Genomic DNA, 24,296 nt, shown 5'->3' on the forward strand with positions numbered 1-24,296 from the left:
ATGAATAGTAGTATTTTCGTCTTATTTGGTAAATATTGTCCAATCGTGGACCAACTAAGCTCAAAAGATTCATCTCGTGATTTTCAACTAAACTGTGTAATTAGTTATTTTTTTTACCTATATTTAATGCTCCATGCAAGCGGCTAAAAATTGATGTGATAAAGAGAGGGTGAAAAAACTTAGGCCTATATTTATATTTTAGTAGCGCTCCACTACTTCCCAACCATCTCCTACCTCTGGCAGACTGGCACTGGCTGTTGCGGCTGTTCTGCGTTGCCACCAACCCACCCATACACCAAGTTGACTCTCTCCGTCTCCTTCGACCTTCTTCTTCTTCTACGCTGGCAGGCAGAGTTAGTAGCAGTACGACTCCCTCTCCTCTCTGTGGTCTCGTCTCGTGTCTATCCAATCCCACTCTCTCCTCTCCGCCCAATGCATACCTTTTCTTGTTGTACGCTGGAGCCTGTACGTCATCTTCACTCTGCCTCACTGCACTGCGTACTAACTAGTAGATCGACAAGATTTCAGCCTGGCTCCATTTTCGTCGGCGATCCAGCAGAGCAGGCTCCACAGATGAAGATGCTGCGGCGGCGGCTACTGCTGAGCCTGAGCTTCAGCCTCAGCTTCCTCCTCCTCCCTGCCTCTCTCGCCTTTCCGCTATGCACCGACGCAAGTCAGTCAGTTCCCTTCCCTTCACTTTGCCGACCGGCGACCGGCGCTGGCGTGCTGCATGCTCAACTAACTTGTTGCTGCTGCTCCTTCTCCCTCCAGGGGCGCCGGTGCTGCTCAACGCCACGCTCAAGTTTTGCGCCTCCCCCAGCGGCAGCGGGAACAGCAGCTGCTGCGACGCCACCGCCGATGCCGCGCTCAGCAAGCAGTTCGACGCCATGGCCATCGCCGACGCTGCCTGTGCCGCCGTCGTTAAGTCAATCCTCTGCGCTGTAAGCGTCATCCACCACTACCATGTGCCATGTGCCATCACTTGGCCTCTGCATTTTTTTTATTTTTAACACTTTTTTGTAAACTAATTTTAAATCTAATACTGTTTTGTTTTTTTTTCAAAACTAACACTTTTGCCCGCGCCTATTTCTCTGACGCGGCGAAACGCCTGTGCCGCGCCATGCATGATGGCGCGGCGAGAGGGATGACGTGGTGATGACCGAGGCGCTGACCGGTGACTTGGCAGGGTCTGCCACGCCATCGACCCACACATCATGACGCGGCAGTGACGCGCCACCGCCCAGGGCGCAGCAGAGCCGACTAAAGGCCCGCGGCCCAGTCCCACCGCACGCACGCCCGCGCCCGCATGCGGCCACCGCGCCTGCCTGCCTCGCCTACCACCGGCTGCGGCCGCACCACGCACGCCAGTGCGCCACTCCCGCCACATCGGCGCGCCACCCCCTCCGCCCGCCCGCCGCACCCGCAACCGCCCTCACTGCCGCGCCGCTGCCCTCACTGCCGCGCTGTACACCGCTCCCAACTGCCGCACACCTTTCTCTCTATCCCGTGTCCACCCGCCGCCACTGCCGAGGCCAGCGCCCGCGCCTCCTGGCCCGGTCTAGTGCGCCGCCGTCGCGAGGACGAGCGCACGCTGTCGTGAGGTACTCCCCTAGTGTATTTGTTGATTGAATCGACATTATTAGTATAGTAAGTTAGTATAATTAGTAAAGTATAGTTAGTAAAGTTAGTTAGTTTAGTTAGTATAGGCAATATAGTAAGTATAGATAGTAAAGTTAGTTAGTTTAGTTAGTACAGTTAGTGAGTCTAGTTATATATTGTATTTAGTATAATTAGTTGTTGTAGTTAGCCTTGTATAGATGTTAATATTAGATTAGTTAGTATAGTTATAGTTAGAATAGGTATTAATATTACTATGGACATTACGTACGACAATTTTAATGACTTGATGAAGTTTCTTAAAATGCTTTTGTAGATGGATTGTTGTGTTAGAGTTTTTTACGGAGGAAGTGTTAGGATAGAAGATGGTATGATTGAGAATATGGAAGAAGAATTGGAATGGTTTGATGAAGCTCCTAGCTTCAACGACCTTTGTATCCGTTTGAATGCAAAGTTTGACGATGATTTCACACTGAAGGGCAGGTTTGATACTGGGAAGACTAGGGCATACTATATCCTCATGCCCTTACGCGACCTTGCTCACTGGTCCTGCTACACTAGGGTGCTCCAAGGTTCTAATGTGCCCATGGCTGAGGTGGTGGTGGAGAATGGGTACAGGATACAGGGTGTGCTGGACGGGCCGTCCATTGACGGTGTTGGAGGCAATGAGCAAGAATTGGGGGTCGAAGGGGAAGCAGATCAGGGCAACTCGTCGTCCGAGTATCAATCTTCTACCACAACCCTATTGAAAGGTCATAATATGGCTAGAGAGGGGTGAATAGCCTATTTAAAAATCTACAAATCAACTAAAGCAATTTGATTAGTATGATAAATAGCGAAATACAAACTTGCTCTAGCTCTACAAATGTTGCAAGCCACCTATCCAATAATTCTAGTTGTAATGATAGCTAGACACACAACTTGCTATGATACTACTCACTAAGAGCTCTTAATCTTTCTACTCTAAAGAGCTCCACTAAGCAAACTTAAATAGCAAAGCAAGCTCTCAAATCTAATTACACTAAAGAGCTTGCTATAACTAGTTTGCAATAATATAAACGAGTGAGTAGGATGGTTATACCGCCATGTAGAGGAATAAATCAATCACAAGATGAATATGAAACCAATCACTGGGAGAATATCAAATGGCAAGAGACAATCGATTTTTCTCCCGAGGTTCACGTGCTTGCCAACACGCTAGTCCCCGTTGTGTCGACCAACACTTGGTGGTTCGGCGGCTAAGAGGTGTTTCACAAACCTCGTCCATACGATTGGACACCGCAAGAACCTACCCACAAGTGAGGTAACTCAATGACACGAGCAATTTACTAGAGTGACCTTTCGGCACTCCACCAGGAAAGGTACAACTCCCCTCACAATCACCGGAGATGGCCACGAACAATCACCAACTCGTGCCGATGCTCCACCGCTGCACCAAGCCATCTAGGTGGTGGCAACCACCAAGAGCAACAAGCGAATCCCGCAGCGCAACACGAATACCAAGTGCCTCTAGATGCAATCACTCAAGCAATGCACTTGGATTCTCTCCTAATCTCACAATGATGATGAATTAATGATGGAGATGAGTGGGAGGACTTTGGCTAAGCTCACAAGGTTGCTATATCAATGAAAATATGCAAGAGAATAAGCTTGAGCCAGCCATGGGGCTTAAATAGAAGCTCCCACAAAATAGAGCCGTTGTACCCCTTCACTGGGCACTGATCGGGGTGACCGGACGCTCCGGTCATATTGATCGGACGCTGGACCCAGCATCCGGTCGCCCGATGCCAGCCATGTGTCATCCTGTGTTTAACAGGATTCGTCTGATCTCAACGGTCATGACATGACCGGACGCTCCGGCATAAGTGACCGGACGTTGAACACCCGGCGTCCGGTCATTTCCAGTAAGCTCCCAGAGATGGCAAATCTTGACCAGACGCGTCTGGTCGACCTTGACCGGATACAGCCACCGTCCGGTCAGTCACCTTGATCTCGGTACAGCCACGTCAGCTCTGATCGGACACTGTCGTCCAGCGTCCGACCAGTCAAAGGTCCAGCGTCCGGTCGCATGACTGACGCTAAAACAGCGAGACTGACCCTCTTTCATCTCTATCTCCTTCACCCTTGCTCAAATGTGCCAACCACCAAATGTATCACCTTGTACACATGTGTTAGCATATTTTCACAAATATGTTCAAGGGTGTTAGCACTCCACTAGATCCTAAATGCATATGCAATGAATTAGAGCATCTAGTGGCACTTTGATAACCGCATTTCGATACGAGTTTCATTCCTCTTAATAATACGGCTATCTATCCTAAATGTGATCACACTCACTTAGTGTCTTGATCACTAAAACAAAATGGCTCCTACATTTTATACCTTTGCCTTGAGCCTTTTGTTTTTCTCTTCCTTGTTTTCCAAGTTCAAGCCTTTGATCATAACCATGCCATCACCATTGTCATGATCTTCGCCATTGCTTCATCACTTGGAGTAGTGCTACCTATCTCATAATCACTTTGATAAACTAGGTTAGCACTTAGGGTTTCATTAATTAACCAAAACCAAACTAGAGCTTTCACCTGTTGTTGTGGCTAGGGTCACCTACATTGCTCTGATCTGCCTTTCGCTTGTAGTAAGCAGCATCCGCTTCATCTGTGGCCTGAGAGAAGAACACATTCTCTTCCTCCTCGTTCATGTGGCTAGACTCACCCGTATTGCCCTGATCTGCCTATTGTCTATAGTAAGCGGCCTCCGCTTCATCTGAGGCCTCTACGGCTTGAGAGAAGAACGCTTCCTCATCCTCCTCCGTCTTCAAACCCACCTCTGCTAGAGCGATGGGCTCACTCAGTCTACCAGTGTTGTCCTCATCCTTCCCCACCTGTAAGCCCTCCTCCACTAGAGCGATGAGATCGCTCAACCTGGCAATGTCATCCTCATCCTCGTCCCCCTCATTGTCCAACATAATCGGGCATAGAATGCTGCAACTGGCTCGGGTTCTATGCTCATGTAACTTGTTTTCCACATAACTTGCATGGGCCACCTCTGCGGCATGGTCCCCGCTGCATTCAATCCCTTCATGTATAAAATGCAACAAGTTACCAACGCGATTATAGTACATTTAAAAGCGGGCAACGAAAGTAAGAAGGCTTCCAATGACTCACTTGCACACAATGCGGCAACAAGGTCGTTCAGGACCTGCATCTATATTATTTCCTCCTCCATTGCAGCCTTCCTTGCCTTATCCTGCTCTAATGTCCTCTGTCTCTTCGACCCCCATTTATCAAGCCTGACATCGATCGGGTTACGAATATCGCTCTTTCTAGTAAACTCACGCATGTTCTTCTTTCGTAGTTTAATGAAGTGGTCGACATAGTCACGTCCATATCTCCTCTTCCGTGCAATTACTTGCATCCCCTTCAAGTCATCCAAGAACTTATCTTGACCATCATAAGATTCCCACTTGCATTTCCTAGTGCTCTGTTCAAACGAAAAATTATATCATAATTCTTCAAAAAATTTAAAAATACAATTTCAGGTTTTCAACACCAATAACCAACCTCATCATAGTCAACCACATGGCCGCAATAATAGCCTATTCTAATGTTGACACCGTTTTTTGCACGTGTCAAAATAATCGGAGTGGACTAATCGGCAAGGGGAAAGTTATTGAATACTTTGATAGCCAATGAAAGCCAGTTTGTAAAGATGGTTACCGATAGCTGGTGATGGTCGATGTAAAGGTTGATTTGGACTCGGGCGTTGCCGATGAGGTTGGAGGTGTTATTGTCGATGCCGATGAAGGGAGGCTTGAAGACTACTGCCGATGAGACAGGGAATATGCCGATGAAGGAAGACTTGAAGACTACTGCCGATGAAACAGGGAGTATGCCGATGAAGGAAGACTTGAAGACTACTGCCAATGAAATAGGGAGTATGCCGATGGGAAGGAGGACGGTGAGATTTCCATCGTAATTGAGGCGGACAGGGAAATAGATAGGAGTTGATTTCCTTTTCTATATTTGTTAGGGTATGATTCATGTAAGAGTCACGTGTTTCCTTAGATATGGGATTGGTGTCCTAGTTGTGTTTGGTTGTGTCTCTTTAGATCAGGGTATAAATATGGAGTAAGGGGCAATGTAATAGATATATCTCAATCAATATCAAAACCAACTTTTACTCTTATTTGCATCTACTTACTTTTCGACGACTTCGTCAATTTGCATATTTTTCCTTTTTTACGAGTTCTCATTGATTCGGCGAACTGCATCGCTTCAGTGCGACCTTCGGCGATTCTCGAGTTCCGCGTGAGCACCTCTTGGCCGTGACTTCCGGGCGTATCGCTGTTGTCAGGACCAAAGTGTTCGTATCTTCATCCTTGTCGATTAGCAGGTCAAATCGACTGGCACGCTTTGGATATCGATTCGGGTATTAGCCCTTTGTGTTTGCAGATCACTTTTGCATCAACACATCTTTTGGCACGCCCAGTGGGACCAATCAATCAATATGTTCAATTCCGAGATCGATTCAGGAAACATTATCGCAGTATCAGAAGAAGATCTCAAGGAAGAACAGAGGTAGGCTATGGAAAAGGCTGTAGAAGAATACAAGCAGCTTTGTCTGAGATCGTTTAGCTTGAACAAGAGTGGACAAGTCATCCAAAAGCAAGATTTGCCGTTGCCTCGGCAGGTTACCTTTGACTCCAATCCTGGTAAACTTCAAGAGATGGTTAATTCTGCAGTAAATCATGCTTTGATTAATCATTCCAATGTGCTGTCCAATACTGTTCATAATGCTGTGGTTCGAACTCTCAAAGAAGGACAAGCGGCACCACATTACGTTGGGCCTGCCTATCATCAACCAGAGCCGGCATCTGTCAAAACTCCATCGGCTCCTTCGGCCGTTGTGGGTACAGAAGTTACTTCCCCTCCAGTATTGGCAGGCTCACCTAATATTCAATCTACACCGATACAATCAGATCAGGTACTACCAGGAGGGCGAGTTCAGCTTAATACAGATCTATCGGCATCAGCTATGTCAGGCCCTGTGTCTCAGAATAGCCAGATTCCTACTAATTGGTGGGGATATGGCATGCCTCCAGAGTCATCTGCTTTCAATCCTAAATTACCTCAAGTGTTTGATGCAGTAGGAAGAGCGCCTATACCATCGGCCGTTTCGCCGATGGCTCAAGTGCCTCAATATGCCGCAACTACTTCTGTACAACCAACTCCAGGAGGTTTCCAAATGCCTATGGTTCAAACATTCAATTCAAGTCCATCGGCGAGCATACTGCCGATGCAGCAGAAAGCCCCTGCTATGAGTCAAACTGGGGTTCAGTTCATGCCTCAAACCAGTTATAATTATCCAACAATATCAGCAAATTACCAGCCATCGGTAAGTTTTGTACCGATGAGTTCTAATAATGATTGGTCAGGACAGTTACCTGTTCAACATACAGTTCAGCGAAATCAGCAGGTTGCAGGGATTCAACAAGGTCATATGCAAGCTGGTTTCCAGAATCAAGCATCGGCAGCCCAGCCGATGAATCCTTTCCAACTGGCTAATGGACCACAAGTAACGGCAAATATGCCGATTGCTGGAGATCGTGGGCTACAAAGATATGTGGAGGGATGTCAGCAGGCACCTCCTGTAGAAATTCAACCAGTTCGTCAGCAGGAGGCTGATGCTTTTTGGGCCGATAAGATAGCAGAAATTGTGAAGGATCAGTTTGGGATAAAGCCCAAGGTCAATACTTATTCGTATCGAACTCCATACCCTCCTGCATACGATTTAATTCCTCTCCCAAATCAGTACAAGGTACCGGATTTCACCAAATTCTCTGGGCAAGATGATACATCAACAATGGAACATGTCAATCGTTTCATTATTCAATGTGGAGAGGCAGCTAACAGAGATGAATTAAGAGTTCGATTATTTTCATCATCTTTGTCTGGATCGGCATTTACATGGTTCATTTCATTACCACCAAATTCTATTATTACTTGGGTTGATCTAGAAAAACAATTCCATAAGTATTTCTTTGCTGGAATCCATGAAAAGAAGCTTACCGATTTAGTAAAATTGAGACAGCGTAATGATGAATCGGTAGAGAGCTTTGTACAAAGGCTATGAGATGTAAAAAATAAGTGCTACAGCCTGGTGCTGGATGATCGGCAGCTTGCCGATCTGGCTTTCCAAGGGTTATTGCCACATCTTAAGGACAGATATGCTTCTCAGGAGTTTGAAAGCCTCAGTCATCTTGTGCAAAGGATCTCTGATCAAGATACTAGGGTTTTTGAACCTAAAAAGAACTGGAGTAAAAAGGTATCATTTGTTGAAGAAGTAGGAGATTCTGACTCTGATGAAGAACCAGTTATCGGCTTAGCTGAGTGGGTTAAGAATAAAAAGCCGATATCATGTCCCTTTGGTCAAAAAGAGCCAGAAAAGTTTACCTTTGATATCACCAAGGCCGATAAAATATTTGATCTTCTGCTTCAAGAGGGCTAAATTAAGCTGTCACCTAATCATGTGATCCCATCGGCAGAAGAGTTGAAGAAGATTTTGTACTGCAAATGGCACAATGCAACTTCACACAGTACAAATGAGTGCAAGGTATTCAGGCAACAGTTACAATCGGCTATTGAATCTGGGAGAATTAAGTTTGGTACTTCCAAGACCCAGAAGCCGATGAAAATTGATCAACACCCTTTTCCAGCAAATATGTTGGATGCCAAAGGAAAGACCAAGGTATTGACGTCAGAGGCTGCTGAGAAAAACGCGTCAGTAGACCCCCAACATCGGATAACTACCGATGATGCAAAGAGTAAGGGTTTGCTAGGAGAAAGCAGTAGTTCCAAAAATCCTCCTCGACCTGGCATTGTGATTACTCATCGAAGGCAGCAGGAGGGTTGGCGTCAACGTAATGACCGATATCGGCAACAGCAAGAAATGAGACGTCAGGAAGAGTGGAATCGACATAAAGATCATTGGAGATGTCCGTTTTTCATCCATTGTTGGGAAGAAGGTATTAAATTGCCAACTGTTGAAAATTGCCCTGAGTGTAATGGTTATTACGGAGTCAATCGTTCAGAAAGGAGGTTTCAACGTGATAATCAGGGTTTGTCTATCAATGAGCCGATCAGAGGCAGAGCATCAGTGCATGATCGGCTGGGGGGCAGACTTAGTGTACATGAGAGGCTTGGTAAACGCGCTGGATATTTTCCAAGGAATCAAGAGGAGCTTGAGGAGATGGCAAACGCAAGAGTTCCCGATGAGGAAATATTCTACAGGGACCCTAATATACGTCGTGTAGAACCAACTAGGACTTGTTATCAGCCGGTTTGGAAAACCAAGTTTCCTCGATGGTGCCCAGAGGGTCTGACAAAGACGCAGAGAAGGAGGATGCAACGTGAGCGTCAGGAGGATTTATACCAAGAGGAAAATTCCTCCAATGAAAGGCCTGGTCATCAGCAGTGGCAGGTAAAACACAAAAATAAGGGTCCATCGGCAGATGTTAATATGGTATTCATGTTGCCAATGGAGTTTCTGGGACTATCTGATAATGAGGAAGAAGTTGTTCTCTCTGATCAAGTAGCTCAGTTAACACTAGATCCAATGATGGCTGTTTTTGAGAAACCTACCGATGACGAGAGACAGCATCTTAAGGCTTTATTTGTGAAGGGCAGAGTTGATGGGCAGTCTGTGTCTAAGGTACTTATTGATGGAGGGGCTGCGATTAATATTATGCCTTACGTGATGTATCGGAAACTTGGTAAGGGAGATCAAGACTTGACCAAAACCGATATGATGTTGAAAGATTTTGAAGGCAATGTGTCACCGGCTAAAGGGGCAGTGTGCGTTGAATTGACCATCGGCAGCAAAACCTTGCCAACGATGTTCTTTGTTATCAATGGCAAGGGTGCATATAATCTGCTTCTAGGGAGGGATTGGATTCATGCTAATTGTTGTGTTCCTTCTACAATGCATCAATGCCTCGTACAGTGGATTGGGGATAAGATTGAGGTCGTCCCTGGTGATTCTTCTTATATCATCGCATCGGCAGAATCAGATACTTATGAGCGAACTAAATGCATATCAGGAGAAGCTTGGGAAAAGGAGTTCCTTAGAGTTGCTGATTATGAAATTCCACCGATCCAAGCAGTCGGTTCTGAAGAGGAGTTTTAATGGATAGGTTTGCCGATGATGGAAAATTAGGTCAAGGGTTCACATCGGCAGATGATTTAGTAGAAGTAGATATCGGTGATGGTGATAGGTCAAGACCTACTTTTATTAGTGCTAAGTTAGATTCCAAGTGTAAGCAGCGAATAACAGATTTGTTAAAAGAATATAAAGATTGTTTTGCTTGGGATTATACTGAGATGCCTGGATTAGACCGATCGATAGTTGAACATCGGTTACCTATCAAATCTGGATTTCGGCCACATCAGCAGCCAGCGCGCCGATGCAACCCTAATGTACTTCCTGACATTAAGGCCGAAATAACTAAATTAATTGAAGCAAAGTTTATTCGGCAATGTCGATATGCAGAGTGGATCTCTAATGTGGTTCCTGTTTATAAGAAAAATGGAAAACTTCGTGTTTGTATTGATTTCAGGAATCTCAACAAAGCCACACCGATGGATGGCTATCCAATGCCGATTGCTGATTTGTTGATTGATGCTGCGGCTGGACATCAAATTATCAGCTTCATGGATGGTAATGCAGGTTACAATCAAATATTCATGGCTGAGGAAGATATTCCCAAGACTGCTTTCAGATGTCCAGGACATGTGGGGTTGTTCGAGTGGATAGTCATGACGTTTGGTTTGAAAAATGCCGGTGCTACTTATCAAAGGGCTATGAACTTTATTTTTCATGAGTACATCGGCACATTAGTGGAGATCTACATTGATGATGTAGTGATTAAGTCTGGAGATATCACAGCACATTTAGCCGATCTGCGAAAGATACTGGAGTGCACAAGGAAGCATGGATTGAAGATGAATCCTAATAAATGTGCATTCGGTGTATCGGCAGGACAATTCTTGGGTTTTATGGTGCATCAGCGGGGCATTGAAATCAGTAGAAAGTCTATTGATGCAATTAACAAGGTGATTGCTCCTGCCAATAAGACTGAATTGCAATCTTTGATCGGTAAGATTAATTTCATTAGAAGATTCATATCTAATCTGTCGGGTAAGATCAAAGCTTTCAGCCCACTACTTAAATTGAAAGCTGATCAGGAATTTGTATGGGGAGTTGAACAGCAATTAGCCCTTGATGAAATTAAGAAATATTTATCAAATCCTCCAGTACTAGTTCCACCTCAACATGGGAAGCCTTTCAGGTTATATTTGTCAGCTGATGATATAGTTATCGGTTCAGCTCTTATTCAAGAATTTGAAGGGAAAGAACGTGTTATTTATTATTTGAGCAGAAGATTAGTGGATGCTGAGACGAGGTATTCGGCCATCGAAAAATTATGTCTGTGTTTATACTTTTCTTGTGTCAAATTAAGGCATTATTTGTTATCTGCCGAATGTACGGTCATATGCAAAGACGATGTGGTCAAGTATATGCTGTCGATGCCGATATTAAGTGGTAGAATCGGCAAATGGATTTTAGCATTATTAGAATTTGAACTACGCTACAAATCAACTAAGGCAGTTAAAGGGCAAGTGATGGCTGATTTTGTCACTCAGCATTGTAATACGGTGGATTCTCTGGGGATTGCTCCCTGGACACTTTTCTTCGATGGGTCCACATGTGGTGAAGGGGCAGGTATCGGCATTGTGTTAATTTCACCTCAAGGAAAGAAGTATGAGTTTTCATTGCCGATTGTTGCTACAGCGACAAACAATCAAGCTGAATACCAAGCCTTGATAAAAGGGTTAGAATTGCTAAAGGAGATACGTGCCGATGTTGTTGAAATCTTTGGTGATTCTATGCTAGTTATAAATCAATTGGCTGGAATTTATGAATGCCGAAGTGAAGCTTTGATTTCGTATTATGAAAGATGTTTGCAATTGTTGAAAGGATTTAGAGATTTTCGTCTTGAACATATCTCTCGATTGCATAATGAGGAAGCTAATCGACTAGCTCAGCATGCTTCAGGATATCAGCCTATTCAGGAAGTGCTAACATCGGCAGTTGATACCGATGACTGGAGGAAAGAGATTGTCGATTATTTAAAGGATCCATATAGAAAGGTTGAGAGACGTATAAGGTTCCAAGCTACCAAATATGTGCTCCTCGATGATGAATTATATTATCGAACTATAGATAGAGTTTTACTCAGATGTGTTAGCAATGATGAATCGAAAAGCTTGATGGGTGAAATTCATGAAGGAGTATGTGGGGCACATCAATCGGCTTTCAAGATGAAATGGATGATCAGAAGGAATGGGTACTATTGGCCAACTATTCTTGAAGATTGTTTTAAATATTTTAAGGGATGCCAGGGGTGTCAAAAGTTTGGTAATATTCAAAGAGCGCCTGCATCGGCTATGAATCCTATAATCAAACCATGGCCGTTCCGGGGATGGGCTATTGATCTCATTGGTCAGATTTATCCGCCATCAAGTAAAGGACATAAATTTATTCTGGTTGCTACCGATTATTTCACAAAGTGGGTTGAGGCAATTCCTTTAAAAAAGGTGACATCGGTCAATATGATTGATTTTGTGAAAGAGCATATTGTTTACCGATTTGGTATTCCTCAGACTATCACTACCGATCAGGGCACTATGTTTACATCAGGAGAATTTGATGAGTTTGCTGTAGGTATGGGAATTAAAATTTTAAATTCTTCTCCATATTATGCTCAAGCTAATGGTCAAGCTGAGGCTTCTAACAAAGGGATCATCAAGCTCATTAAGCGCAAGATTGAAGAAAATCCTAGGAGGTGGCATACAGTATTAAATGAAGCCTTGTGGTCATATCGGATGTCATGCCATGGTGCAACCAAAGTAACGCCTTATCAGTTAGTATATGGACACGATGCAGTATTGCCTTGGGAAATTAAGGTTGGCTCTAGACGAATACGTTCTCAAAATCAGCTGACAGCCGATGATTATAATACTCTTATGAAGGATGAGTTGGAAGATGTGGCGGGTCATCGGTTAAGGGCTTTAGTTAGTATCGAAGAAAATAAGAAAAGAGTAGCTAGATGGTATGATAAGAAGGTGAAAGTAAAAGAGTTTGCCGATGGAGATCTGGTCTGGAAATTGATTTTACCGATTGAGACTAAAAGTTCAAAGTTTGGAAAGTGGTCTCCTAATTGGGAAGGTCCATATCGGATAAATCAGTCTATTCCTGGTAATGCATATATTTTAGAAACCCTCGAAGGGGTTGTGTTTCCCAGAGCGTTAAATGGAAAATATTTAAAGAAATATTACCCTAGTATCTGGACAGATGCATAAAAGTATAAGTGCCGATAACAGTACTATCGGCTAGAGTTATGCAAGGGTGTCAATGTCTCATAAAGTACCGATACAATAAATAAGATTACACGTTCAACAAGGATTGGATAGCTAATATCGCACGCGGGCGAATCTGGTCGGCTTCCTCCATTTCTTTGATATCGTCATCGGCAGCACCCTCCATAGGCTTGAGTTTTTTCTTCATGGCTAAAGCTTTGCGAGCTTGGATATCTCTTTCTTGCTGAAGGGCTTTGACGGCATTGGGTAGCTGGCTTTCTTCTTGTTGAGCATGAGTTAAGGCTGCATCGATTTCTTTCAATTCAGCCAATAGAGCTGCCTTCCTTGCCGATAGATCCAAGATTTTCTGCTTAAGTGCAGCACCCGAAGTCTGCAAGTTGACGATGCCCTTGTGCTTCTCATCAGCGATTTGTTTCAGTTGTAGCATTTCTTCTTTGAGTTGAGCTTGAGCTGCTCTATCGGCAATGCGCTGAGCAGCCCGTTGATATTGCAGTTGGCGGCTTTCTAAGTGGGCTGCTGGGAAGAGTACTTCTTCAACATCGGCAGGGACCTGGCCACGAATTGTTTTGAAAATTGCCTTTGCGGGGTCCGAGCCATCTACCAGTTGGGCGGTTCCTTGCTGTAGCAAGTTCAGGAGGGTTTCCAACTTGGATTTAGTCTCTGCCGATATTGTTCCTAGCGCAAGGGAAGAACTTGTCTCCTCTCCATCATCGTCAGAAATGTCAATGGCAAAGGAAAATAGGCTGTTCGGGGAATCTTGTTCCTGAGAGAGAGAAAAGGAGATCAGTTAGGAGTAAGTGTGAGTATTGTAAAATCAGATAGGTTGATTGGTTTACCTGTTTCAAGGCAATTTCCTGTGCTTGACTGGAGGAAGCAACCTGGAGTATGTCGTGTGGGGGATCGGCTGAGCTTGCCGATGGGATATCCTCTGTGACTTCATCGGTGGTGGGCTCTTGAGGTATGATGACCGATGACATTGGGGCAGATGTAGGGATCGGCATAGACCTTTGTCGTTTTGGCTGTGCTTCAGTATCTATTACAGCTTTGTGCTTTGCTTGGGCATCGGCAACGATTGGCTGGGGGGCATCGACACTTGTTGGTTGTGAAGCTTGGACATCTGGTACGATTGCCGATGTACCCAATTGTTGCTGCAAAACAAGTGTAAGATATGATATTTAACAGATAAAATGTAAAGTCAAGAAGCTACCTCTGAAGGTTTATCGAAAGAAGTGGTGCTTGATATCGGCGGAATTGCCGATGATGATCCAGTAGCAGCTTTTACCCCCTGATGATTAAGGTTAATACAGTTTGTGATCGGCATAAGTGAAAATAATCAAGGTTGTTACCTTAAATGCTTTGACCAAGGTTGTAGCAGCGGCCGATGGAGTAGCCCTGGATGTAGCCAATTTGGACTTAGAAGTGATGGTCTTGGTACGAATCTTCTGGTGGGTCAAAGCGGCTAAGGTGGGAGCGTTGTAGCCGATCGGCGATATTGGGGAAACAGGCCGGAGATTGAAGGGTTTCCCACTTTTACTCACCGATGGTGCTGGGTTGTTAACCTGTTACAAGAGAATCAGTTACTGATATATAAAGGGAAAAGCAGAAGAGAGTTAAAGGAAACTTACCGCGTCGTCAGGGATGGCATATTCAGGGTCGATCATGTGCCGATATGTGTGAACAGAAGTTGCGAACAGTTGTTCCTTCCACTCTCGCCACCATTGCTTATATGACTCGGTGATGAAAGATATTGGTGTCCAGGTGGATATATCAACATCTGTAGTATCGGCATCGGGGGAGAGTTGTACTACCTTGTTCCAGTCTGTTCCGCAGGTGATTGTTTCCCTGGGTTTGATCACATCGGCAAAGCAGAGTTTGATTGGCAGTTGCCCAAAAGCCAATTGGCGGGATACTGCCGATGGGTTGTAAAATTCATATGTAATGTTGGTGTTTTTCCCGCTGCCGAATGTGTTTACTGGAATTGCCCTGGGAGTGATGATAGCCATCATGAGCTCATTATCTTGATTCAGAGTGTCATCGGCAAAGTTGAAAAGAAGGGGGAATCTGTTTTCTTCGTCGATATAAGGCACCCAGGCCCTATGATCACGAGAAAGACCATTGTAGAAGCTTTGAAAGAATCTGCCGATTTGGTCTTCGTTGGCTTCTGTTCCAGGAAGGACAATTATGGCTTCACCAAAATTGAGGGGTGAGCGTGTTGCCGATTCATCATCTCCAAGCACATAGTCTTCAGCAATTTCTCGTGGGAATTGTTGAGCAAAAAAGTCCCATTGCAAACGTTTGTGCATATGGGCATTCAGCCACATGTTGATAAACCACCACGGACCTCCCAGGTTGCCGATGGGTTCGCCAAGCAAAAGTTTCTGAGACACTTGATGAAGAAGATGATAAGTGGAGCTCAGAAGGTATCGGCCAAGAGGAAACCTTACGCCATTAGCCAAAAGTTCAGCTGCAGGGAGGAAGGCGTTGGTTGGTCCTACTGATCGACCACAGAAGATAAATTTTTCTAACCACATATTCAGGAATGTGGCATGTTCCCTCTGGCTAAGTGTCCCGGTTTTCTGGTATTCTTGAATATATCCTGTCCAACCACCGATGTTGCGGGTATTCACCCTATATTCAGACTTTCTACCATAGATGGAGCCTTCATCGGTAGTTGAGATGTCCAAGCCAGTAAGCATGTGGACATCGGCAAGGGTAGGAGTAGCTGGGCCATGTCCAAACATAAAAGTATTGGTCGTGTCTGACCAGAAATAAGCAGCTGCAATTATCATTGATTCATTTTTCTGCATATCGGCAATAGAGAGCCTGATGCATTGGTCTAATCTTTGTTCTGCCCAGTATACTTGCATCGATCTATTAACCCTCAAGTACCAATCTTTCCACCCTTTGGTGGTTTTGGGCCAAGATCGGAATATGTCTTTCCACAAATTCAAAGAGAAATTTTGGGCTCTAAAGGGGATTCTGTTAACCTCTGCATTGATCAGATCGGTTGGATCTGGGTTGCCCATTGGTCCAAGGCATTGGACGTGCGGCTGATCGGTTGGGATAATTAATTTGTTGCGCAGTTCCTAGGGTTATGGAATCCAGAAGACAGAAGAAAGGAAAAATCACCAACTAAATGAATTTGCAAAAAGATCAAAGTAAAAGGTAATGGAAGTGGAGCGAACCGCGGGGACGTCGAAGTTGATGGCCATTGTCTTGAGGAAGGTGGAGGTACGAGCCGGAAACTTGAAGTTAGCGCCGGAGAAGGGTTCTTGTTGGTTGAGGTCGCGCGGTTGTTCGTCGGAGTCGCCGCCGGAGAGAGAGAATGCCAAGGATTGGAGGCTGAAGATAGAAAATGAGGGTTCCGGAGAAATCTATTTATAAGCCGCCCAGAATAAGGGTATTTTGGACTTATCTCTATGTCGCGCGCATATAGGTCAAGGCGGTTCAGAGGGATATGGTAACTGTTCGCGCGATAATCAGGGGATTGTACAGATGAGTTGATAACAAGTAATCATGACTTGGAAGGGATATCGATGTATGATATTTTAATTCTGAAAATGGCAGCATTATCATGTTAAGATCTTGCCGATGGGTTATTGTTTTGGTATCTCAACCGTAATCAAGGCAAGAGTGGTTGGCGATTGTGCGATATTTACTGAAGTGCGTGAATCAAGATTAGATTTGATTGGATTTGATAGCAAATCAAGTTTTGGCTTGGAGAATGAGTTACGGTAATCGGGCAAAGGCAAGCGTTATCTGGAGTAAATTTCGGAGCATTAATGGTTTTATACTCCGAAATTGGGGGGCATGTGTTGACACCGTTTTTTGCACGTGTCAAAATAATCGGAGTGGACTAATCGGCAAGGGGAAAGTTATTGAATACTTTGATAGCCAATGAAAGCCAGTTTGTAAAGATGGTTACCGATAGCTGGTGATGGTCGATGTAAAGGTTGATTTGGACTCGGGCGTTGCCGATGAGGTTGGAGGTGTTATTGTCGATGCCGATGAAGGGAGGCTTGAAGACTACTGCCGATGAGACAGGGAATATGCCGATGAAGGAAGACTTGAAGACTACTGCCGATGAAACAGGGAGTATGCCGATGAAGGAAGACTTGAAGACTACTGCCAATGAAATAGGGAGTATGCCGATGGGAAGGAGGACGGTGAGATTTCCATCGTAATTGAGGCGGACAGGGAAATAGATAGGAGTTGATTTCCTTTTCTATATTTGTTAGGGTATGATTCATGTAAGAGTCACGTGTTTCCTTAGATATGGGATTGGTGTCCTAGTTGTGTTTGGTTGTGTCTCTTTAGATCAGGGTATAAATATGGAGTAAGGGGCAATGTAATAGATATATCTCAATCAATATCAAAACCAACTTTTACTCTTATTTGCATCTACTTACTTTTCGACGACTTCGTCAATTTGCATATTTTTCCTTTTTTACGAGTTCTCATTGATTCGGCGAACTGCATCGCTTCAGTGCGACCTTCGGCGATTCTCGAGTTCCGCGTGAGCACCTCTTGGCCGTGACTTCCGGGCGTATCGCTGTTGTCAGGACCAAAGTGTTCGTATCTTCATCCTTGTCGATTAGCAGGTCAAATCGACTGGCACGCTTTGGATATCGATTCGGGTATTAGCCCTTTGTGTTTGCAGATCACTTTTGCATCAACATCTAAGCTCCGAATGGACTAGGCCATAGTTGGATTTAACACCACATTGGCACATGACAGGAGGTGCTTTGTAAATTACCTTTTCTTTCTTCTTTTCCTTGACCTTTGACGCTTCTTTCGGCCATTGGTTCTTAGGACCATACAACCACTCATTGAAACGTCACTTCGCCATTGAAAACACCTAAATAAGGTGACATTAGTATATGAACACATATAGCTCAACATTTCAACACATACACTTTGCACTTACTTCATGCTTGTTTGGACACACAAACTCCAACGTATTTTCAGGGTTTATCACAGCTCGATCTCCATAATCGCACAGAGGAGGTTCCTCGAGTCGTCTAACTACGGCTAAGTGCTTCTCCTTAGCCGTTATTGGAGGGGGGTAGGGGGAGGTGGAACCCACCACTCGAAGTGCTCTCGTGGATGTCGCCCTCTCTACCAATCGTCGAAAAGGAGGTACCTAGGGTCAAACTTGTCTGCACCGTCGATCCAATAAAAGAAAAAGCACCTCTCATGGGCCTACACAACAAAATTCCAACAAAATATTAGTAACCTAGTAATACAAATGAAGAAAAAATATACGGAAATAATTACTTACATTAAAACGACTGCATGTGTAGAAGAAATAAGCCGCTGTGGCCGATGTCTCGATTGAAACACGTCGGGCGGACGACCACAGTCACAGTTAGGGACAGGGAGGTCAGGAGGGACGGGGGCATCTTTGCTAGACTTGTCGGGGGTACAATTCTCTAGGACAACCCCGTTTTCGCCACAACTGCTCCCGAAACATGTCTTCCATTTAATAAAATAGTTCAAATTAAACATCAATCAAAACAACGCAAATTAATGTAAAATATAATCATTTGCATTACAACTCAAATAGTATAACCAACACTTATAGCAACAAAAATATACATGGTAAACATACTTCTAACTAAATAATTAACCTTAACATTGACAAAATCAAACTAATATCTTCCTCCAAACCATAGCCCATAGTTTTCAAACATAATTTTCCTCCTAACCTTAACTCACATTCATAATATTTCAATCCACCATTCAAACGAAAATAAAAAGTGTGTCATTACCTTAAACGAGACCGAGGAGGGAGGGAGGCGGCCAGGGAATGGAAGGGGGGGGGGGAGGGAGGCGGCAACGGAGGGCCAGGCGCCAACAGCACTTGGGAGTGGCGGGAGGGCGCGGCGCGGAAGTCGTCCACCGTGTTAAGACAGATAGAGGGAGGGCGGCTCGCAGGCGATATTTACCTGGGACTACCGCGCCGTGAGAGATGGCGCGGCGGCGCCGCGCCAAGATCGGTGGCGCAGTAAACCCTGCCACGTCACCGGTCAGCACCTCGGTCGCCGCCACGTCATCCCTCTCGCCGCGCCACCATGCATGGCGCGGCACAGGCGTTTCGCCGCGCCAGAGAAATAGGTGCGGGCAAAAGTTAGTTTAAAAAATAAAATAAAACAGTATTAGATTTAAAATTAGTTTACAAAAAGCGTTAAAAATAAAAAAAAATCGCAAACTTTGCTCTTTTATTTTTTTATATATATAAAACCGCTCCTCACCTGCTCGACGATTTGCTTGCCTGGGTTTGATGCTTTGGGGGTCAGCCGGGCAGGGTTTCGGTGCAGATGGATTTGCTAATTTGCTCCATTCTGCTGCGAGTCTTACTGTTATCTTCACCTGCACTGTTCTTATGTACAGGAAGATTGAAACTTTTGCTTTTCCTGATACTCAACTAGTCACAATCAACAGAGTCCTGCATCATTGTAAAAAAAATCCTGCAGAAAAATGCTAGATGCACTAAACAAAAAACGTTCGCTAGCGTCACAATGATTGCTGTAAAATTAATGTCCAGTCTAAATATTTCTACAAATTCAGACCAAACAATAATAAAAGAAACCATATTTGACAGTACTCTGCGTATTCTATCTAAGTAGTAGTATAACATCATTCCAAGTGACTGAATTTGGTTACCAATACCCTCTGAACTGACTGAGATCTATGTCTCACTCAGAAAAAGCAATTTAATTTACATGTCAATTTAGATGTCTCACTCAAAAAAGGAAGTTTATTTACATGACAATACACTGAATTCAACAACTCTGCTTCCAGAAATGCAGTCCATATTCTGCTGACTTGTTCAATGCCGGGCCAAAGATTCGGACGATTCCTTTCCTCTGCAACTCCACGGCGTCGGCAACTTCTGCTCAGTCCAAGGAAACCACTACTCAGGACTACTGCAAACTTGTTTGGGATACTTGCAAGGATGTCAGCATCACTAATTCCCCCTTCCAACCTCCCCTGCAAGGCACCGCACCGCCTCCTAGTTCACCGTCGAAGCTCACCGATGCATGGCAGTCCCAAAGTGACTTCTGCAGCTCCTTTGGCGGTTCGCCTGATGACCAGTCTGTATGCTTCAGTGGTGACACGGTCTCATTTAGCGCCACCCAACCTTCACCCTCCCCTAAAGGGATATGCCTTGAGAGGATCGATAATGGGTCCTACCTTAACATGGCTCCTCACCCGGATGGCTCCAATAGGATCTTCCTTGGCAGCCAACCTGGGAAGATATGGTTGGCCACTGTCCCTGAGCAAGGATCTGGGGGCACTCTGCAATTCGAAGAAGCAAGCCCATTTGTCGATCTGACTGATCAGGTGCACTTTGATTCGGCGTTTGGACTCATGGGCATGGCATTCCATCCCAATTTTGCTACCAATGGCCGCTTCTTTGCCTCTTACAACTGTGATAGGACAAAGTCACCCAGCTGCACTGGAAGGTGCTCCTGCAATTCTGATGTGGGCTGCGATCCTTCGAAGCTTGGTACTGAGAATGGTGCTCAACCGTGCCAGTATCAAGTTGTTGTATCAGAATATTCAGCCAAAGGCTCCTCAGCAAATGTTTCTGAGGTTTGCTCCTCTGAACATACTCTTCCAATCACTGTCTTGATGTTCCCTGAACTTCATCTGTTCAGTGCTCACATTCTTCTTGAAATGCTTTGTCAGGCAACTTCTGCTGATCCGTCTGAGGTTAGAAGGATTTTCACAATGGGGCTACCTTACACATCTCAACATGGAGGACAGGTACTTTTTGGTCCTACCGATGGGTACCTCTACCTCATGACGGGCGATGGTGGAGGAAAGGGCGACCCTTTTAATTTCGCTCAGAACAAGAAGTCACTTTTGGGCAAAATTATGAGGCTTGACGTTGACATTACACCGAGTAAGTCTTCGAGTCTTTATGTCATTTGCTGACTTGTTAATTATTGGAATTCTTTGTTATTTGTTTGTTGCTTTGCTCGAATTAAATTTCTATATTTTATTGTTTTCCTGTAGTCCATTTAATTTCTGTGTTTTCATCTCCATAAATTGATCTTGCTTTTCATCTTAGTTACTTTACATGAAGACTTTGGCCTCAGCACTAGCAAACAAAACGGACACATCAGTACTAAACTCTGGTCCTAACCACCAAACAAAACCTTCGAGTTAGACAATTCCAATGATTTCTCTCTTTTAGGCCCGCGGTGGCTACGGTGGCTACTAATAAGTTAGCAAATTATTGGACGCATGGGCAGTACTATTAGCTATCATGTTAGTCAAAGATGCCAGAAGATGACTAGATGAGACTGGGATCTTTTTTTTTAATGAAACAGGAGGGGTTTAACCCCCTACTGGAATTTTATTATTAATAATAAAAACAGTACAGTGACAGTCCTTAAGAAGAAGTTCAGGAAACAAAGAAGGATAAGAAGAAAATCAAAGCAATTACACAAATGCTTCTAGCCATGAGTCTATATTGGGGTGAAAAGCTGCTTTTGCTCGAACGATAACCAGAGCAAATTCCTTCTTGAAGACCATCTTGCATCTTTGGACTGAATGTGGAATACCTCTGAAGATAATATCATTACGCATTGTCCAGATTGACCAACACATTGTTATAATAATCTCCATGAAGAAAGTCAGGTGGAGCTGATTTCTGAAACTTTAAAAAATGAAACAGGCATTCGTACAGGCAGCATTGTTAGCTATCATTTTTATGCTGAATTAATTGTTGGGCCACGGCTATGAATCTTGCAAGCACTTGTTACTTATCAAATTGATGTCTGCAATTCAAATTAGTCTATATGAGTTGAGTATGGGTTAGCTGGTTTCCTCTGCCAAACATATAGTTGTCAGATAGACTATTATTTTTTTTTTCTGAATGAGCGCAACATGATCTGATTTTTGTTTTTTTCTTTTCATTCAGGAACTAGTGAAATTAGTAACACAAGTTTGTGGGGCAACTACTCTATTCCTAAAGACAACCCGTATTCTGATGATAGCGAGTTAGAACCCGAAATTTGGGCATTGGGTCTTAGAAACCCGTGGAGATGCAGCTTCGATTCTGAGAGGCCTTCCTACTTCTACTGTGGAGATGTTGGGCAGGTACCATTCAAGTGCCTCAGTAATCCATGTTTAATTTGCTAGTTACTAATGTTGACTTGCTTGATTAGTTTGCCTTATGTGACTTGGAGTCAGGGATTCATTGCTTTCTAGTCATTGTTGTGGAACTGAATATGTATGTAAACAGCTTCATTTGTGTTTGGACGACGTTAACCGTGTAGGATGAATACGAAGAAGTAGATTTGATCTCCAAAGGCGGAAACTATGGATGGCGTGCGCTTGAGGGTCCACTTGTTTATCATCCACAGTGGGCACCTGGAGGAAATACCTCACTCAGCTCCATAAACGCCATTCCTCCAATCATGGGATACAGTCATTCCGATGTCAATAAGAATATTGGGTCGGCATCAATCATGGGAGGTTATGTCTATAGAGGGTCCACTGATCCCTGCTTGTATGGAAGGTATCATCATCATCATCATTCGCTCAATACATACTGCTATCTCAATATGTCCATTGCTTTCATCCGGAACTCCTTTTGCACAGACCAATTCTTGAAATTCAACTCATGAGGTGTATGTATCTCATTAATGTGTTTCCAGGTATTTGTATGCTGACCTGTACGCTTCGGCCATGTGGACCGGCACAGAGACCCCTGAGAGCAGTGGGAACTACACCTCCACTCTGATCCCCTTCAGCTGCTCCAAGGACTCTCCAATACCCTGCGACACCGCTGCTGGGAGCCTTCTCCCGTCTCTTGGCTACATATACTCGTTTGGTGAGGACAACAACAAGGACATCTATGTGTTGGCGAGCAAAGGCGTGTACCGAGTTGTGAGGCCCAGCCTCTGCAGCTATACTTGCCCGACAGAGAGACCTGAGACGGGCAATGGGGCAGCGCCTCCTGGTCCGTCGTCGAAGGCGCCAATGACAGGACTGAACAATCAGATGGGAATGCATCTGTTGTCTGTCATTATATATGTTTTGGGTTTGTTGGTAAGGTAGGATCCTGCTGCTGAGTCACTCATCATGTGCAACGAGAAATGACCAGTCCTGATATGGTGCATTTGTTACCAGGAAGAAATCACAATAAGATTGCCAGTCAGTTAGGGATCTGATGTTTGTTACTCCATATAGAATACGAGTGTTAGCCTAAGTTTGCTGTAGGCCGGGTCTTGGTAAATACTACTACATATTCAGTTGTTTGCCAGGAAAACAGAGGAGCTGGGGAAACTTTTGTTCATGTGTCATGTCACTTTATTCCATGATCACACACAGAGTGGTCCTCTGGTGCATATGTACATTCATCTGCCGCACCTTGCTCATCGTCGTCTGATGGCCGTGGCTGGAGGAAGAGGCCTTCATGTTGCCAATGTGTCTGATGCCTTCATGCATACGAGATGAGGCTTCAGTTAGCAGATGATGATGACGACACTTGGACCGGTTTCTTCGCTGCACTGCACTCCACTTGTGCCGCGTTGCACGATCTGGAAGGGCCCCCTTTTCTCTCTCTCTTTTGGGTGGTGAAGAATGCATTAGGTGGCTGGCAAATGGCAATGCTAATGCTAATGCAACAGGACACTAGCTAATGAGGACAAATTTGTTTGTAGTCACAGATTTCTTGTGGAAGTTGTTCAGAGGTAATACATACGTAAATGATGACGTTTCGTGTACTGAATTTGTTCCTTTTCGAGCAAGGAAGAACTGAAGGTATTATGCTATATAGGAGTACTTCATAGATATACGTAATGACGTTCAATGTAGTCACAAGTAACGCATGTCCTTTGGCTTTAGCTACCTGTGACAAAAACCCTTTGCTTTAGGAGGATAGATCCAGACAATTTGTTGCCAATGCTTTTCCAGCGGTTTAATTATTAGTTATCACAATCTCTTTATATATAGAATGCTGCGTATACTTACCCATATGAACGTGATATAAATTTAGAAGCGTCCATTTGGGTGTCATCATATAAAAGTCTAATAAGTTGAGCTGGCTCAATTCGCTATAAGTTTCTTATTTGAACATAAATAGCATGCATATTATAAAAAAACTCAGACTGTGGGAGCGCCTTTCGAGCATTTGCATTAAGGTATAGGACTCCGTATATTAGATAATGCATTAACTGCTCCAACTAAGTTAATAGTGTTCGGCAGGAGCGTTGATTTCAT

General features: G+C 44.3%; 1 protein-coding gene across 1 annotated transcript; it reads left to right on the forward strand.

Annotated features, from left to right (window-relative positions):
• Positions 1–545: 545 nt before the first annotated feature.
• LOC136507919 (HIPL1 protein-like) lies at positions 546–23,771 on the forward strand. Its single transcript, XM_066502513.1, has 7 exons — positions 546–673; positions 772–941; positions 19,860–20,654; positions 20,751–20,967; positions 21,991–22,169; positions 22,349–22,590; positions 22,730–23,771. Exons 1-7 carry the CDS (start codon positions 574–576, stop codon positions 23,130–23,132), a joined length of 2,106 nt encoding a protein of 701 aa, XP_066358610.1. The 5' UTR covers positions 546–573; the 3' UTR covers positions 23,133–23,771.
• Positions 23,772–24,296: the final 525 nt, after the last annotated feature.

This window comes from Miscanthus floridulus, chromosome 15, assembly GCF_019320115.1.
Source record: "Miscanthus floridulus cultivar M001 chromosome 15, ASM1932011v1, whole genome shotgun sequence".
In the NCBI taxonomy this organism is placed as follows: domain Eukaryota; kingdom Viridiplantae; phylum Streptophyta; class Magnoliopsida; order Poales; family Poaceae; genus Miscanthus; species Miscanthus floridulus.

Bases quoted from the DNA above. Each gene is read 5' to 3' on its own strand.
- LOC136507919 (XM_066502513.1), top strand. From the start codon at position 574: ATGAAGATGCTGCGGCGGCGGCTACTGCTGAGCCTGAGCTTCAGCCTC. The intron at 674-771 runs GTCAGTCAGTTC...TTCTCCCTCCAG, and splicing joins TCCGCTATGCACCGACGCAA to GGGCGCCGGTGCTGCTCAAC. The intron at 20,655-20,750 runs GTTTGCTCCTCT...ATGCTTTGTCAG, and splicing joins CCTCAGCAAATGTTTCTGAG to GCAACTTCTGCTGATCCGTC.